Here is a 15,385-nt window from a genome sequence, read left to right on the forward strand (position 1 = left end):
CCTGCGCCACTGCAGTGACAATGCTGGATCCTTAACCCACTGTGCCACATGGGAACTCCAAGAAGCAGCTCTTTAACTTCTAGTTATAAAACCTCATTTTGCAAAGGCTGCTAGTCTGTCACCCAGCATCCATTCCGTCACCTGCTCTTGGGACCTCGGAACTCAGTGGGATGAGGCAGCAGAGAGGGTGGGACAGATGGCATCAGATGCTTATGGATGGGGAAGGGTGCTCTAGTCCTTGGATGTGAATATGAGGGCATGACTGTTGAAATTCGAATTTTGCTCCCAAATTTCCTTTGCTCGCTGGAGAGCCTGGGCTGCTCATGTTTGGGGGTGTGCCATAAACCACCATGCAGCTTAAATAATCCACAAGCCTGCACATCACCCTAGGAGATGGGGTTCAGTAAATTGTCTGCAGGCCCAGGCCTCTGTATTTATTTATTTATTTGTTTGTTTTACTTTTTAGGGCAGCATTTGTGGCATATGGAGGTTCCCAGGCTAAGGGCTGAATCAGAGCTACAGCTGCTGGCCTACACCACAGCCACAGGATCCGAGCAGCGTCTGTGACCTACACCACAGCTCATAGCAACACTGGATCCTTAACCCACTGAGTGAGGCCAGGGATTGAACCTGCAACCTCATAATTCTTAGTCGGATTTGTTTCTGCTGCACCACAACTGGAACTCCTCTGTTTTTATTTTTTAAGTTCCAAAGGGGATTCCGATGTGCCAGGAGGTTTAGAAACCACTGGCTTTAGAGATTTTGTTGGAAAAGCAGAGCACACGGTTAAATCTCCAGTCCCACAGTGAAGCCAATTCCGCTTGCTCAAAACTTCTAATCAATGCATAAGCCACTCTGATGCACCCAGGCTGGACGATGACTGCCTCTAACTTCCGGTGCCTTCCATTTTGCCCACCTGCCTTTGCAGCTACCATAATTGGAAATCTCGGAGCCCTCTCGGGGGCAGGCAAGATCCTCAGGAGTTCAAAGAGCTTAGAACTCCAGACTTCTGTATTTTCACCAAGAAATTACTACCAAGCTTATAGCAACATTTCATATACAGCAACGAGGAAAACACAGTGCTCAGATTAGTGCTGATCCTCACAAAAACTAAATGAGAGAGGTCTGAGTATCCCCATTTGATTGATTAAGATGAGGCTCAGAGAGGGCAGGTGACAGGCTTGAGATCACACAGCAAGTTGAGTTCCGGCCTGGAATTTCAGTCTCCCTCTGTGTCTCCAAAGCCCGCCCTCTTTTTCTTGTACCACAAGCCAGTGTTTAAAGGGACCCTAGGAAAGCACATCTTATGAGCCAGTGAATAATTCTTCTATGTTAAGACAGGAACTGACTCCATATCTGCAAAGCTGTCTTAAAGGGCATCCCGTCTGCATGGAGAAGGGAGTAAGAAGAGAGGCCGGGGGAGTCACCACTGCCAACAGTGCAACATGTAACTGACTTTAGCAATAAGAAACAGACTGTGTGCAGCGACCTCTGCCATGGAATATACGTGATGCCCCCACCCGTCCTGGGTCCCCAGTTACCTCACTGATGAGTTCAGACGCCCTCTTTCTCCCTTCAATCTCTAATGTGCCTGGGATGACACAGGCAACTCCTCGCATAAAGGTCAGGTCCGACCGGTACAGATTCTACCAGGAACAAAGCGAGGAATTAGAACTACAAAGCCCGCAGAAGAGGGAGGGACCCGCAACAGATGGCATCATAATTAGAACTCACGGCCAAGCCAGTCTCTCCAGATCCATCACACTCAGCAAACACACACACGCTTTTCAGTAAACACTCATTAGGGAAACAGAAATCAGGGTCGGAAGGAAATAATTCGGCTGTCACTTGTCTCTGTAGCTGTTAGAGAGATGCTCAGTGGATTTTTATTTTAATGTGAGCTATCAAAAAATAAACGCCAGAGTGGATTGTGGTTAGAAGAGTCAGCTGTCTGGGGGCAAGTGTGGAAATGGTTTAACAGGTCTTCAAAACAAAGCCCAGCAGCAGAGGGCAGCATTAATTAGTCATGGGTTAAGAAAGAACTAATACATGAATCCAGAATAATCTGGCAAAGGCCTGGGTCTGTGTGGTGGGGGCCGCATGTATACTTGAGGGATCTGGGCTGTCAGTTTAAAGGGGGCCCCGGATTCACCCGCCTCCAGCCAGGGAGGTGCCCCCTGGGCGTGCCACCGTCCAATTGCTATGGCAGTGAGAGGCAGGGGAGGCGAAGGCTCTGCTCGAGTGACACCTGGGCCCCTGAGCTGAGCGTGGCAGCTCCCTCATTCCTCCAGCTGCTACCACGTTCCTGACAGCTTGTGTCACCCGGTAAACGCTATACACAGGCGTAAAAATTCCAACAGACGACAGAACCCAGATCTGAGAGCTGCTCTGCTCTCAGGTTCTGCCAAACCAGAAAGCCGGTTTGGTGGGATTGTTTTAGTTTCCAATGCTGGCGGGCCCATTGCTTGTAAATCTCACAGCACGGAAACGCAGCAAGCTGGGGGATAAGGGGAGTACCAAAGAGGATGCTGCAGCCTGTTGGAAGAGACCTCCTGTATCTCCTCGGGACGGAGGAAACCTCCCAGGACATCCCAACCTTCCCAGGCCTGCCTGCCTCAGAAAACAGGTGGCAAGAGCTAGAAATACACTGGGTGGGGGGCTCCGAGACTCCTTGGGAGAAGAAAGGATCTCTGGGGCCCAATTTCCTTGCCCTCCCCTCAACACCCTCCTCTGCCTGAAGTGGGTCAGTTCCAAAGGGGCTCTGGGCACCTCTCCCAGCAGAGCTTAGCCCTCTTTGGAAGATGGGTGGCACAGGAACAAATGAGGCCTCAGAGGAAACCCCAGCCCACCCGGAGGCCAGAGGCAGTACCACGGGCAAGTCTTGAACATGCAAAACCATGAGCCTTGAAGTCATCTTCATCGGACACCCTCTAAGTCCAAGACTCAGCATCCCCCTTTTCATTCACGGTTCTGTGACCCTGCCCAAGCTACTTAACTTCTTTGAGCCTCAGTATGGTTTCTCTGTAAAAGGGGCGTAGAGACTATTGATAGCAGGGTTATTCTGAGAGGTTAAACGAGTAATGCCCCAAAATGCAATGCTTAGAATTGAGGAGAAATACTCAAGAAATGGTGGTGGTGGTTGTTATTCATAGACCTACGCAACTGTGCTTGGGAAGAGCCAGGCAGGACCATGCGGTAGTGTTTTAAAAGAAAACCCAGGAGGAGGACTACTCCCCTCTGGAGCCCCCACCGAGCCAACGGGTGCTTAGGGGTCACTGCCTCACGGTCAAGTCTGAGAGGAAAAGAGCCCAGAGAGAGAGGCCAGGTCCCCTCACCTCACTCTGCAACTTGTGAGCTTTCTTGGCACAGCTCAGCCTCAGGTCCTCCGCCAAGGACGTGTACTGGGGGAGCGGGCGTCGGTAGTCCTGGTCGCTGGCCAGGGTCTGAGCCTTCTTGGCATGCACCAGGGTGACCATGTCCAATGGCAGATGGAACTGCGCCTTTGAGTGTTCAAAGTCTTTCCTGTAATTCACCTAGACGGGGAGACAGATCAACAGCGGCTATTTCAAAGGCACCATTTGCATTAGGACCACCAGGGAGAGCCACTGCGATGGGACTGGCCCAGGGAGCTGGGGAGCACAGCTGGAGGGGACTGGCCCTAATGAGCAGGTCCCCCAGTCCTGCCACTCATCACTCTCGGCTCTTGGAGGTCACCGATTTGGATGACCAAGGCCTGGGGTCCCCCTACTTGAAAACACAGAAGCTCAAAGAAAGGACAGACAGAACCTTAGCAGTTCCCTTGCTTAGGTCTTTGGATCTTCCCATCATCCAGAGGCAAGAAGATGCATGGTGGACCTGCCTCCTTCTCCCCATAGTCTCTCCCCATCAGTGCTTAGACAGCAGGGGTTCTCCTCTCATGCAAGCTGATGGAGGGCTTCTTCAAGCCTCACATGACATCCTAGGAAAGCTGGGAGCCGGGAGCAGTGGTGGATGCATCTGAGGGATGGGTATTTCCCAAGAGCCCCACGTGCATCCTGGGAGAGGAAGGGCACTGCCGTCTTCGGAAGGAGCTACCTGAAGATCCACGAAGCTCATCATTGCTACCTCTGCCTCCTCCCTCTTCCCATTGACTTCCGAGCTCCAGCCACTCCTCCCTAACCTCCCACCCCCACCTCTGCTCATCCTCCCCTACCCCACCAATCTCACACTCTTAGGTCAGCACCCCAGTCGAGAAATGGGAAAGAAATGCTAAAAACAGGGAAACCAAGGCAGAAAACAAAATGGCAGAGAACCTATGAAATTGTGGAAAAAAACGGTGTAGAGCTGGCCCCATGTCTAGCTCTGCCCCATCTTAGCTGACCTTGGGCAGGGGATTGAGACAATCGGCATCTAGGTTTCCTTCTCCGTAACCCAGGAACAGCAAGTGATGGTCCAAGAGACATGGTGATGATTAGATAAACGTAAAAGGGTTTAGTCCTCTGCTACGTGCTGGACCCGTGTTAGACTTTGTCATGGCCATTAGCCAATCACACGTGTGCGAGGAGATACCATATACACACATGTGATGCTGCCTGGCGGTCTAGTGGTTAGGATTCGGTGCTCTCTCTCACACACACACACACACACACACACACACGTGCCAGTATCCAGAGGCTCGGAATCAAGGGGTCAAACCCAGATGCCTCGGGGAGCCAGACAGGGAGCATGAATGAGTGAAGCAGGAAGTGGGGGAGGAGAGGGTTGGCTGGATGATCAGGAGAGCAGAGCTCCTTTCTTTTTTTTTTTTTTTTTTTTTTTGGTCTTTTTGCCATTTCTTGGGCCGCTCCTGTGGCATATGGGAGGTTCCCAGGCTAGGGGTTGAATCGGAGCTGTAGCCACCGGCCTACGCCAGAGCCACAGCAACGCGGGATCTGAGCCGCGTCTGCAACCTACACCACAGCTCACGGCAACACCGGCTCATTAACCCACTGAGCAAGGGCAGGGATCGAACCCGCAACCTCATGGTTCCTAGTCAGATTCGTTAACCACTGCGCCACGACGGGAACTCCTGAGATCCTTTCTAAATGGAGCTCTCGGGAATCAACTCCAGTGGTAGCCTTGAGGAATCCAGGCCCAGCTTCTGCACAGAAGTCTAAAACTTTTATGTAAAAATTTCCATCAGTAAAAGTTTGCAATTAATTTGCCCTGCAGACCCGACGAGACATCTCTGTGGTCCAGATCCAGCCCCATTTGTGGCCACTGGTCCAAATCATAAGACTGCTCAGCCCAGAAGGGAGCTGAGAGGTCAACTAGTCCAGCTTCTCACTTGACTGAGGGGCCAAGGGACCCGACCCCACCACCTAGCTGGTTAGGACAGAGCCCATATCCCTAATCACAAGGTCACGTGACCCCGGTTGGCTGTGCGTGGTTAGGTGGGGAGGCCCCCAGCTCCGAGGCCTCCTCTGCCACTTACTTGGCTCTGCAGTGAGCTGGCGTACACGGAATGCGCAAGGCTGATATCGTCTTCCAAGCTCCGGGAGCCGAGCATCTGCCCTTTCATTTTCTCAAATGCCTCTTTGTATTTATACTAAAGGGAAAGAGAGTGGGAGAGTCACAGCTCGGGGACAAGGGACACGGAATGGAAGAGGTGGGTATTGGGCAAACGTGTTTTGTTCTTTTGACAGTAACTGGGTGAGTTAAAAGAAAAGGCGCGGGAGTCGTCAAAAGGCCTATTCTTTCATATGCAAGCCTCCCAATGACTAAAGGGCTGGGATATGAAATGGCAGGACGCGTGAGTGCTTGGGCGGCCCAGGCTGGAGGAAGGTGGGCGCATTGTTAACAGGCTCTTCACGTGGACTTGCTTTAGGAAAGCGCGTGGTGGAGGGTGCGTTTCATCTGCCCGGGGCCCATATTTACAGTCCAGCGTCGGCTTTGTACCCTGGCCAGGGGATTTTTTGTTGTCGTAAGGCAGGTTCTTTCTCACTGGTCATTATCTGATTGCCCTGACACAGCCAGTTGGGAGAGGAGAGGATATTATCCACAGGCAAAAGAAGGCAGGGGTTAGGGGCAAAAGGAACAGAAATTGGCGGGTTATGAAACACGGTCACGGCCATGGAGGTGGAGGCTCACATCACTGACGATTTCAGCGGAAGCCTTTGCTGCCTGGAATGGGATGGCATCCAATCTCAATTTATAGCCGCCGTCGCGAAGTTTGCTCCAGGATTCTTTGTAGCGTGTCTGTTGGGAAGATGTGCACCAGTGAGGACCTTCCTGGGGCCTGGTGGTTTCCTAACGCCCGTTAGGGAAACCAGAATCGGCTTTTTAGTGGAGTGTCTTGCCCCAGCTGGAGTGAGAGACCGCTGTGGCTTAGCAAAACCCAGCTGAGTTGGATCCTGCCTTATGGCCATCCTTGGCGGGGAGAAGGGGGCGGGCTTTCAAAAGCAAGAGCTTTGGCGTCAGAACCAGGGTGTGCTGAGCAGCAAGGTGATTGGAAGAAGGAGGCATAAGGCTTAGGCGCATAGCTCTTGATGGAGAACAAAGGGGACTCGACTGTCTGTAGCAAAGAACAGGGAAGCGGGGCTGATAGGGGTTCGGATGGGAAGGATGAAATCTCCCAAATCTCTCTTCACAGGATGTTCTTACTTATATTCTGATGTTCCATTACCCCAGCCTCTCAGTACAAATGCCCTTTGCACTGAGGAAGTTTTCCTAGTCTCGTCCTTTTGCATTGAGTTTGATTCTTCCGTGGGGACAGCTACATAATTTGCGGGCCCCAATGCAAAGGAAATCGTGGAGCCCCTGGTTTAAAAATCTCACAAACTTCAAGCTGGTGACAGCAGAGCATTAAACCAAGTGTGGGAGCAGGGGATGCAGTGCAACCACGAAGGACCCAGGTCTCCTGGGATAATTAAAACCAGCACGCCCTCCACTGGCCTCACCTCGCTGATATTCATGGCATTCAGCTTGGCCAGCAGGACTTCAGGGAGGTCGGCAGTCTGCGTGTAATGATGCTTTATGTTTTCTCCTTGTTCCCTGTATAACCTCTGTGGATGGAGAGAGGTTTTGCATTAAGCCCAGAAGCCTCCCCACTCCCGCAAGCCATCAGCCAAGTTACACCGCAGGAGACAATGGTGCTGCAGCTGCCACCTCCACGTAGAGACAGGATCTCGGCACCCTGCCTCCACGTGGATGGCACAGCTAGCTCGCCTCATGCCCTCCCCAGTGCTACTTCCCAGCTGGGAACGTGACGGGCTGAAACCTCCCTCTCAGTTAACACTCCACTTGCAGCTGCTGAGATGGGTGTCAAAAGAGAAAGTGAGGTCTGGTTAACATCTAGCAATGTTGTTCTTAACTACAAGCTAGGAGAGGGCATCCAAATTCAGCAGGCACAAGAGAAGACGGCTCTTCCACAGGTGAGATGTTCCCATGGACCTATTTCCATCCCTACCCCACTCTCCTTGCATCTCAAGGATTCTCGTGCTATTAAACACATCCTGAGTGCATCTGGGGTGCTGTTCACCCAGAACTCTGGTTTGGACCTATGATAATTCTTGTAGTTAGCAATGACCACATGGAGTTGGCACCCACCACCAGAGAAAGTTTCTAAACCAGGCTTTTCCATCCCCACTCTTATTAGACGTGTCCAAGTTTCTACGTATCACAGCAGTGCCCCCTAGAGTTGGACAGGATAAGGAAAAAGCAGGTATTGGGCTTTTTTTCCATACAAAAGTTCTTGTGTGAGCCTGTATCTCAGAATCTCAGAAAGCAATTTGCTGCTGCTGAGCTGATTGTTAAGAAGTTATAAACTCCCAAACCCATACTTTCTAAATCATCCCGTAGCAGATTCTGCCAGGCACTCAGGCCACTTCAGCATGCCTGTCGAACAAGGCACAGCAGGAAAAATTTGTTCAGCTGGGAAGCAAGGGTGACAATTTTGAAACCCTCCCCATCAAGGTTCGGCAATTTCCACGAGGGATTGTGGCAAGTTGAATGGTCTGAAGATATTTAAAAGGCATGTATGCCCTGCACGACGAAGCCCCTCTCAGTAGAGTCAGCCACACAGGGCTAACCCATGTCCTAAGGTGGATTTTTATAGGACCTCATCATTACATCTAGTCTCCAAAGAACTCTGTGCTGAGAGGCAAAAGGCCATCTCTTGATTTCACTTTATAAAGGGAGTATTGGGAAATGGCTTGGAAGTTAGTCTAATGCATGTAAATCAGACCCAAATCATTTTCAAAGTCTTTGGGGGAGTTCAGAAAGCAGAATTCCTGCCATGGGTCCCAAGGAGCCTAAACATTCCAATCCCTAAGGATTCCAATCACCAAGAATTTTGCCCCAACATCCCATTTCTGAAAACACGGCTACAAAACAAAAGGAGAGAGAGGGGAAAGGATACGCACCATGCACAGATTCTGGTGACATGCAAATGGGAGGGAAAGAGAGCAGGGGGCAGTGGGGTGGGTGCCCCACTTGGCTTCCTAAGAGCAGCGGTAACACCCCATTTGCATCCTAATGAGGAAGCACCCCCCGCTAAGGTGTGCCTCAGCAAAGGATAAGAAGCTCCTTCATCCTTAGAACAACAGAAGGAGCAAGCCAAGAACCCCTCAGCTTCAATCGCAGGGTTGAAAGAAGAGCCCACTCTTAGAGTCATAATGTATATACATTATCGCTTACATCCACTGCTTGGGTATAACTAATTCTGGCCTGGACCATCTCCGGAGTGTCTTTAATACTGGTAAACTTCAAAGCATCTGGATGCTGACGGTACTTCTTCTGTTGAGCAGAAAAAGATCAAAGCTGTGAATTTTGTGCTGCTCTTTCATGCCATTTGAAAGAGAAAATCATAGGTTGCTTGAGATTAGAGTGAATTTGTGAACATAATTATTATTCGGCTTCCTCCATCTTTATATCCTCAGTGCCTTCAGGTTAATATTTGTTTCAATTTAAGAATAACCTCATGTCAATTAACATTAAAGTATTTCTACCTGGTGCAAAGAAAACATCTCCAAATTAGGTTAGACCACTAAAATACTGGAGGATACACACTTATTAGAAAAGGATTCTTTTTACGGCCTACAAATACTGTCTCCCAGTTGTTTACAGATCTTAGTTTGGGTCTCCCAAGCAAGAAAGAACATTCATAGTTAGCTTTATCAATTGAAGCTTTCTGTTTTCCTCTCACAAAAGAACTTGACAGAGCTTATCACAGTCAAAACCCCTTGCATTTAACACTCGGTGACCATACACTATCCAGTGACTTTAGAAAATGGTTCAGTTAACATATGCTTTAAAATCATTCTTTAAAATATTCTAATAAGAAGAAAAAGGTGCTCTTATTGAAAGGAGTCATCATCCAATTTGAGAGAGACTAAAATAGACGAAAAAATTACGAGAAATTCAAATGCGGCAAATTCTCAGATACTCAATTTTGAAGTATTCTAAAAATCATGCTTAAATTAATTCCTGTCTTATCTTGTTTGCTTTCCTTTTAAATCAAAGCACATTTCCAGGAGACTAGACCAACTGCTATCTTAATGGGATTATGAAGTATATCTTTTCTCCAAACATCTATTTCAGAAATACTTTCTTATTTCTTGGGTTGGATTTTTGTATACTGAGTTGTCTTAAGAAGACACAGTTCAGTATCCAGCAGAATTTGGCCAGCAATTGTTTTTGTAAATAAAGTTTTATTAGAACACAGTCGTGTTCATTCATTTACGTACTGTCTATGGCTGCATCACGCTACAATAGCAGAGGTCAGTAGATGCAACAGAAGTGGTGTGGCTCACAAAGCCAAGAATATTTACCATCAGGTCCTTCACAAAAAAAGATTTGCTAACTCCTGCTTTAAATGCTAGGTGTGGCTCTTTCAACAAGGCCTGGCGTTCTGTCTGAGAATTAAAAGGTCAACCCATTTTGACACTAAATTGGAAATGTGCCAAACTGGAATGAGATGGTTGGGAAGAGTTGCTGAAAGACGTCTTGCCTCCCTGAAGTTTGAGGACAGGTACAAAGCACAAAAGGTACACACACTGGTTGAGAAAGTGTGCAAAACGCAGTGACACGTTAAGACCACTGTGGGAAAAACATGGTTCCAAAAAGGTCCCTTGGCTGCCAGACTTGGATGCGTGAAGGAATCATTTCGAGTCTACATGATGTGTACAGTGGTCTTCATTTGATGAGGAAGCTCAATATTGAGAGTTTGGGATCATGAATTTTCAACTTTAAATGTTTCCTCTAAAAGTTTCTCATGCTCATCCTTCTAGGAGGGTTTAATGAGACTGAACCACCTAGGATAACAGAGTCTCCACAGAACTCCCAGGGTCTTCTAAGCCTTGAATGTTGACTCACATGCCTCGAAATTAGGCCAATCAGAACGAGGCCCCTTTTGAAATCAGCAGTGTAACATGACAGGTAACGAGAATGCTCTCTCGTGGGAAAATATCAGTGCTAGGCAGGTGGCGTTACATCACAGGTGTCCTTCTGTTTTAATCATACATTTAGGAGGCCCTGGGACCAAAACATGGCCCCAGGTTGCTCATTACAAGGCTGACGTCTTCTGGAGCCACAGCCATTATGGTCTTTCCTCTCATACCAGAAAAGTGCAGAACCAACAGCTGCTCTGGGGGCCACTAAACAAATGCTCACTTGCCTTCTAAGCAAGTCCCTCCCCAAACAGACATGACTGAGTAGATCTGGCTTGTGCCAGGTATGCAGCCTCCTTGGCAGCAGGAGACATCGACGATTCCCTGAGGCGTCCAACCCAGTGGCTCTCCTCCACGCTGCAGTATCTGGAGCCATATCTGGTCATCATGACGGGGAAAGGGTGCCACTAGCATCCTGGGTGGAAAGGCAGGATGCTGGCGAACATTCAGTATGGCCCAGGACAGCCCCACAAGAAAGAACTGTCAATGTGGCCAAGGGGCCAGGGTTGAGAAACCTGATCTAGTTTTTTTTTTCTTTTTTAATTTTTTTTTTTTTTTTGTCTTTTGTCTTTTGTTGTTGTTGTTGTTGTTGCTATTTCTTGGGCCGCTCCCGAGGCATATGGAGGTTCCCAGGCTAGGGGTCGAATTGCAGCTGTAGCCACCAGCCTACGCCAGAGCCACAGCAATGCGGGATCCGAGCCTCGTCTGCAACCTACACCACAGCTCATGGCAACGCCGGATCCTTAACCCACTGAGCAAGGGCAGGGACCGAACCCGCAACCTCATGGTTCCTAGTCGGATTCGTTAACCACTGCGCCACGATGGGAACTCCTAATTTTTTTTTTTATACTTAGTTGATTTACAAGGTTTTGTCGATTTGTGCTATCCATCAAAGTGACCCAGGTATTTATTTCTATCCATCTATCTATCATCTATGTCCTTTTTCTATTCTCTGAAAGGTCTGCTCAAGGACACTGTCCTAACAATGTGAGGAAAAAGCTTCTTTTAGAAGCCACGATGCCTTCGGGTCCAGCTGGGGTGGCTACAGGTAGGTAGACAAGAGTGAGACAGAAACAGAAGTGAGCCCCTCCAACGAAAAAGAGCCCTGTCACGTGTTTGACACCGTGTGAATATTCAAAAACTGTTTACACTGCCGCGGAAAGAAAGAGGGGGGAAAATGTGCAGCAAGTCACGAAAGGGCTTTCTGGGTGCAATAAATGTATCTTTTCATCATCTCTCCCGTGTTGCTTCATTAAACAGGTAAGTTGGTGGGGAGCAATTGAGCTCCGTTTGATTGTCATTATTATTCATAATATCATTTGTCACCCACTTTGTTTTTGCCGGGGCACTCTGGGCCCCTACTGGGGTGTGTTTGGTATGTGGTTTCCCTCTAATTACCAGCCCTAGTCTGGATTTGGAGCCTTTCATGTAGCTTCGCCTTTTTCTTTGCCTTTTGAGTGGAAATTATTTTAATTTTATACAGAAATGCCGCACGCCTAATGCAGCCAGGCCTGCCACACGCTGTCAAGGAATCTCACCTCGCTAATGAGTTCTCCTGCCTTCTTCGCCTGCTCCACATTTAATGACCCGGTGGCGACCCAGCCCGTGCCTTTCATCCACTTCATATCTGCCCTGTATTGGTTCTGACAAAGGAGAAAGGGAAAAAAAAAAAAAAAAAAAAGGCAGGCCATTGTTAGTGTGCAGACGTTTAAAGGGCTATTACTGGCTCCCCAAAGTCGCCTTGGTGCCAGCTGAGTCAAATTAGATACCGCTTTTGTCTTATCCATTTCTGCACAGTCACAGGTAGGGCTCCAAAATGTAAATTAATTTCCCCCTTAATTGGAGCCAACCTGCAGCTGGCGGCCTTGGCCCCGCCCGGCACTCCTGGGGGAGGATCGGAGGGGCCCCGGCCCTCATTACAGACCCGCGTCTACCTCGGGAAGAAGCGCATCCGCATTGTCTGCTTTCCCTGGTTTCTTGTTTAAAATGACATGCAGGGGGAGAAGAAAATGAGAATTCACAACGGAACGCAGGCAGGGAGCTGGCTGAGGGAATTTCACAAGGCATCCAAGGCATCCTTCTAAGGAACCTCTGTGCCGGGCGGGGGGTAGTTCTCATCTCCTTCCTTGTCTTCAAGGAGTAGTTTTAACGGAAGGCCATTTAAATGGACACTTCCCTAAAACTCGCGTATCGCCTCTCCATCCATCCAGAAGACCCCCACCTGGCAGGGTGTGTCTGCGCAGCCCCCATCCCACCTGTGCGTGTGACAGTCTGGCTGCTGCTGACCTGCCCTTTCAGGTCACCCACCTTCTCCCACATAGTCAACCAAAGACAAACGCAGACAGAAGCAGGTGGGGAAGATAAGGAGAAACGGGAGAGGGCTGTTGACGATCGGCAAGCTGCCCGTTCTAAAATCGGCACAACCGACGTTGGAAGGAGTAACCAGGGCTGTTCTCCCACAGTGGGCCACAGTTAAGAATGTCACAAATAGGAGTTCCCGTTGTGGCTCAGAGATAGCGAACCCCACCAGTATCCACGAGGAAGCGGGTTCCATCCCTGGGCTTGCTCAGTGGGTTAAGGATCTGGCACTGCTGTGAGCTGCTGCTTGGATTTGGTGCTGCTGTGGCTGTGGCATAGGCTGGCAGCTGCCTATGATTCGACCCCTAGACTGGGAACATCCAAAATGCCACAAGTACGGCCCTAAAAAGAAAAAAAAAGAAAAAAGAATGTCACAAATACATGCTACTCCCCAACAGCTCAGCAAGAAAAAGAAACTGAGGTGGATCAGAATTCCAAAAAGAGAAAAATAGCTGTATGATTTTCCTTTTGGTAGTATAAGATTGAAAGTGGGCATAGTTTGAATAAAAGTTAAAACACTAGGAAGAGAAAATGTTTCCACTTAGGGATCAGAAACAGGTATCCCAAAGCATAAAGTATGTCCTAGAGGGTTTGGGAAAAGCCTTGCACCAAAACACACACACACACACACAGAGCTTACATCACTCTGTAAACCGTAAGCCTTCTTGGCCCATTCCACCTTCATGTCTGTGGGCAGAGCTGTAAACTGATGGGATGCTGTCTTGTAGCCTATGTCTGTGGCTAAGTGCTGAGCCTGGCGGGCGTGCACAAGGTGGATCATGTCCAGGGGGACGTGGCACTGGGACTTGGTATCCTCAAATCCCTTCTTGTACTCCAGTTCACTCTGCAGCTTGGACATTTGCAGCGAGTGGCTCATGTGCGAATCCCCCTGGGCACACTGAGCCCCGATGAGCTTCCCTCTGGACCTCTCATAGTTCTCCTTGTACTTCACCTGGAGGACAGGGAGAGGGTGGGGTGGGGATGGGGGTGTGGGGGGGTACATTAGCATCTCCTAGAGGAATTAAGTATCAAGGCACGCGTGAAAGTTAAAGCCACAGGACACTAGATACTCGTATGACACTGCTAGAATTGGTGTCATAAAACATTTGTCACCTTTGAACAACTGATGTATTTCCTTTCATCCAACAGTGAAATTAAATATTACTACTCCAGAGAAAACCATGACTGGAAAAGGTACATGTACTCCAATGTTCACTGCATTACTATTAGATACAATAGCCAAGACATGGAAACAACCTAAATGTCCATCGACAGAGGAGTGGATAAAGAAGATGTGGTACATACACACAATGGAATATACTACTCAGCCATCAAAAGGAAAGAAATTATGGCATTTGCAGCAACATGGATGGACCTAGAAATTATCATCTTAAGTGAAGATAGACAGTGAGACACCAATGCCATATGCTATCACTTACATGTGGAATCTAAAAAAAAAGATACATTGAACTTATTTGGAGAACAGACACTGACTCACAGAGTCTGAAAAACATAGTTCCAAAGAAGACAGGCTGGGGGGGGCGGGGGGGATGCGCTGGGGTTTGGGATGGAAATGCTATAAAATTGGGTTGTGATGACCACTGTACAACTATAAATGTAATAAAATTAATTGAGTAAAAAAAAGAGATAGGTTTATGGATGCTTTTGAATGTGAATGGTTATAGCTTGGCTACCCGTTATTCAGGGAAGTAAACAAAAAAATAAATGTTCAAAAACTGTGTAAAAAAATATTACTATTCATTTCCCTTGTTGTCTTGGCTGCCAGAAAGCTCAGCTATAAAACAGTCTTCTTCCTATTTCCTCCTGAAATTCCGTCTTGTCTCTATATTACTTGAGATTACTCTATCTGGGTTGATTTTTTTTTTAATTTTCTTTTTTGGCCAACCCATGGCATATGGAGCTCCAAGGCCAGGGATCAGATCTGAGCCAGAGCTGCAACCTACTGTGGCAATGCAGGATCCTTGACCCACTGTGCCGGGTGGGGGATCGAACCTGCATCCCAGGACTCCAGAGATGCCGCCAATCCCACTGCACCACAGCGGGAACTCCTCTATCTGGGTCAATTTTAAAGTGGCTCCTGGCTTTCATGAAAGCCACGTTAAAATCTTTTTTTGGTCATAGGGAGAATATTATAAAGAGAAAGTCATCATAAAAGGAAAAAGACACGGAATATCTAAAACACGACTGCTGTTTCAGAAAGAAGCTCCAATTAACTATAACTGGGTTACATATAAATATTTAGGATTTATGGGAAACAAAAGGGAGCACACTGGCCTGAAAAAGAAACGCTAGGCCAAGAGTGATAAGGATCCCAAGAAAGAGTAAATATGGACATGCTTTGAAGACTCTCACAGGATACTGGTGTGCAGCCTCACTTCCACATTGTTACTGTGGCCATCAGGCGACCTGGGCTCTAATCTCATCTCTGCCAACAGCAACAATGACAACCGTGTCCATAATCACCTTGACTTACTGAACACTTACAATGAGCCAGGCATGGTATAAATCTGTGCCACCCAAGGTGCATCTGCAGACAAGTGCTGGTTTGTTGATGAGATAAGGGGCTTGTGTCATAATGTAAATCAGCCATATTGCCAAGC

The 15,385-nt window shown here is 48.2% G+C and overlaps 1 protein-coding gene and 1 long non-coding RNA gene across 30 annotated transcripts in view; one reads left to right on the forward strand and one right to left on the reverse strand.

The window, feature by feature from the left end:
• Positions 1–15,385, reverse strand: part of NRAP (nebulin related anchoring protein) — an 89,893-nt gene that overhangs the window by 21,317 nt on the left and 53,191 nt on the right. For all 29 annotated transcript variants that reach the window (XM_084993305.1, XM_084993295.1, XM_084993304.1 and 26 more), the window contains 8 exon segments: positions 13,405–13,716; positions 11,945–12,049; positions 8,656–8,754; positions 6,918–7,022; positions 6,109–6,216; positions 5,453–5,566; positions 3,336–3,533; positions 1,542–1,646 (listed from right to left, as the gene is read on the reverse strand). In XM_084993305.1, coding sequence (XP_084849431.1) covers positions 1,542–1,646; positions 3,336–3,533; positions 5,453–5,566; positions 6,109–6,216; positions 6,918–7,022; positions 8,656–8,754; positions 11,945–12,049; positions 13,405–13,716 — 1,146 coding nt within the window.
• LOC146397065 (uncharacterized) lies at positions 5,493–11,466 on the forward strand. Its single transcript, XR_014826253.1, has 2 exons — positions 5,493–5,626; positions 11,366–11,466. It is a non-coding gene; the product is annotated as an uncharacterized LOC146397065 (long non-coding RNA).

This window comes from Sus scrofa, chromosome 14 (assembly GCF_054392235.1).
Source record: "Sus scrofa isolate SSC_HxYL_T2T_F1_AM1 chromosome 14, Sscrofa_HxYL_maternal_Yorkshire_Landrace_v2.0, whole genome shotgun sequence".
Taxonomy (NCBI): domain Eukaryota; kingdom Metazoa; phylum Chordata; class Mammalia; order Artiodactyla; family Suidae; genus Sus; species Sus scrofa.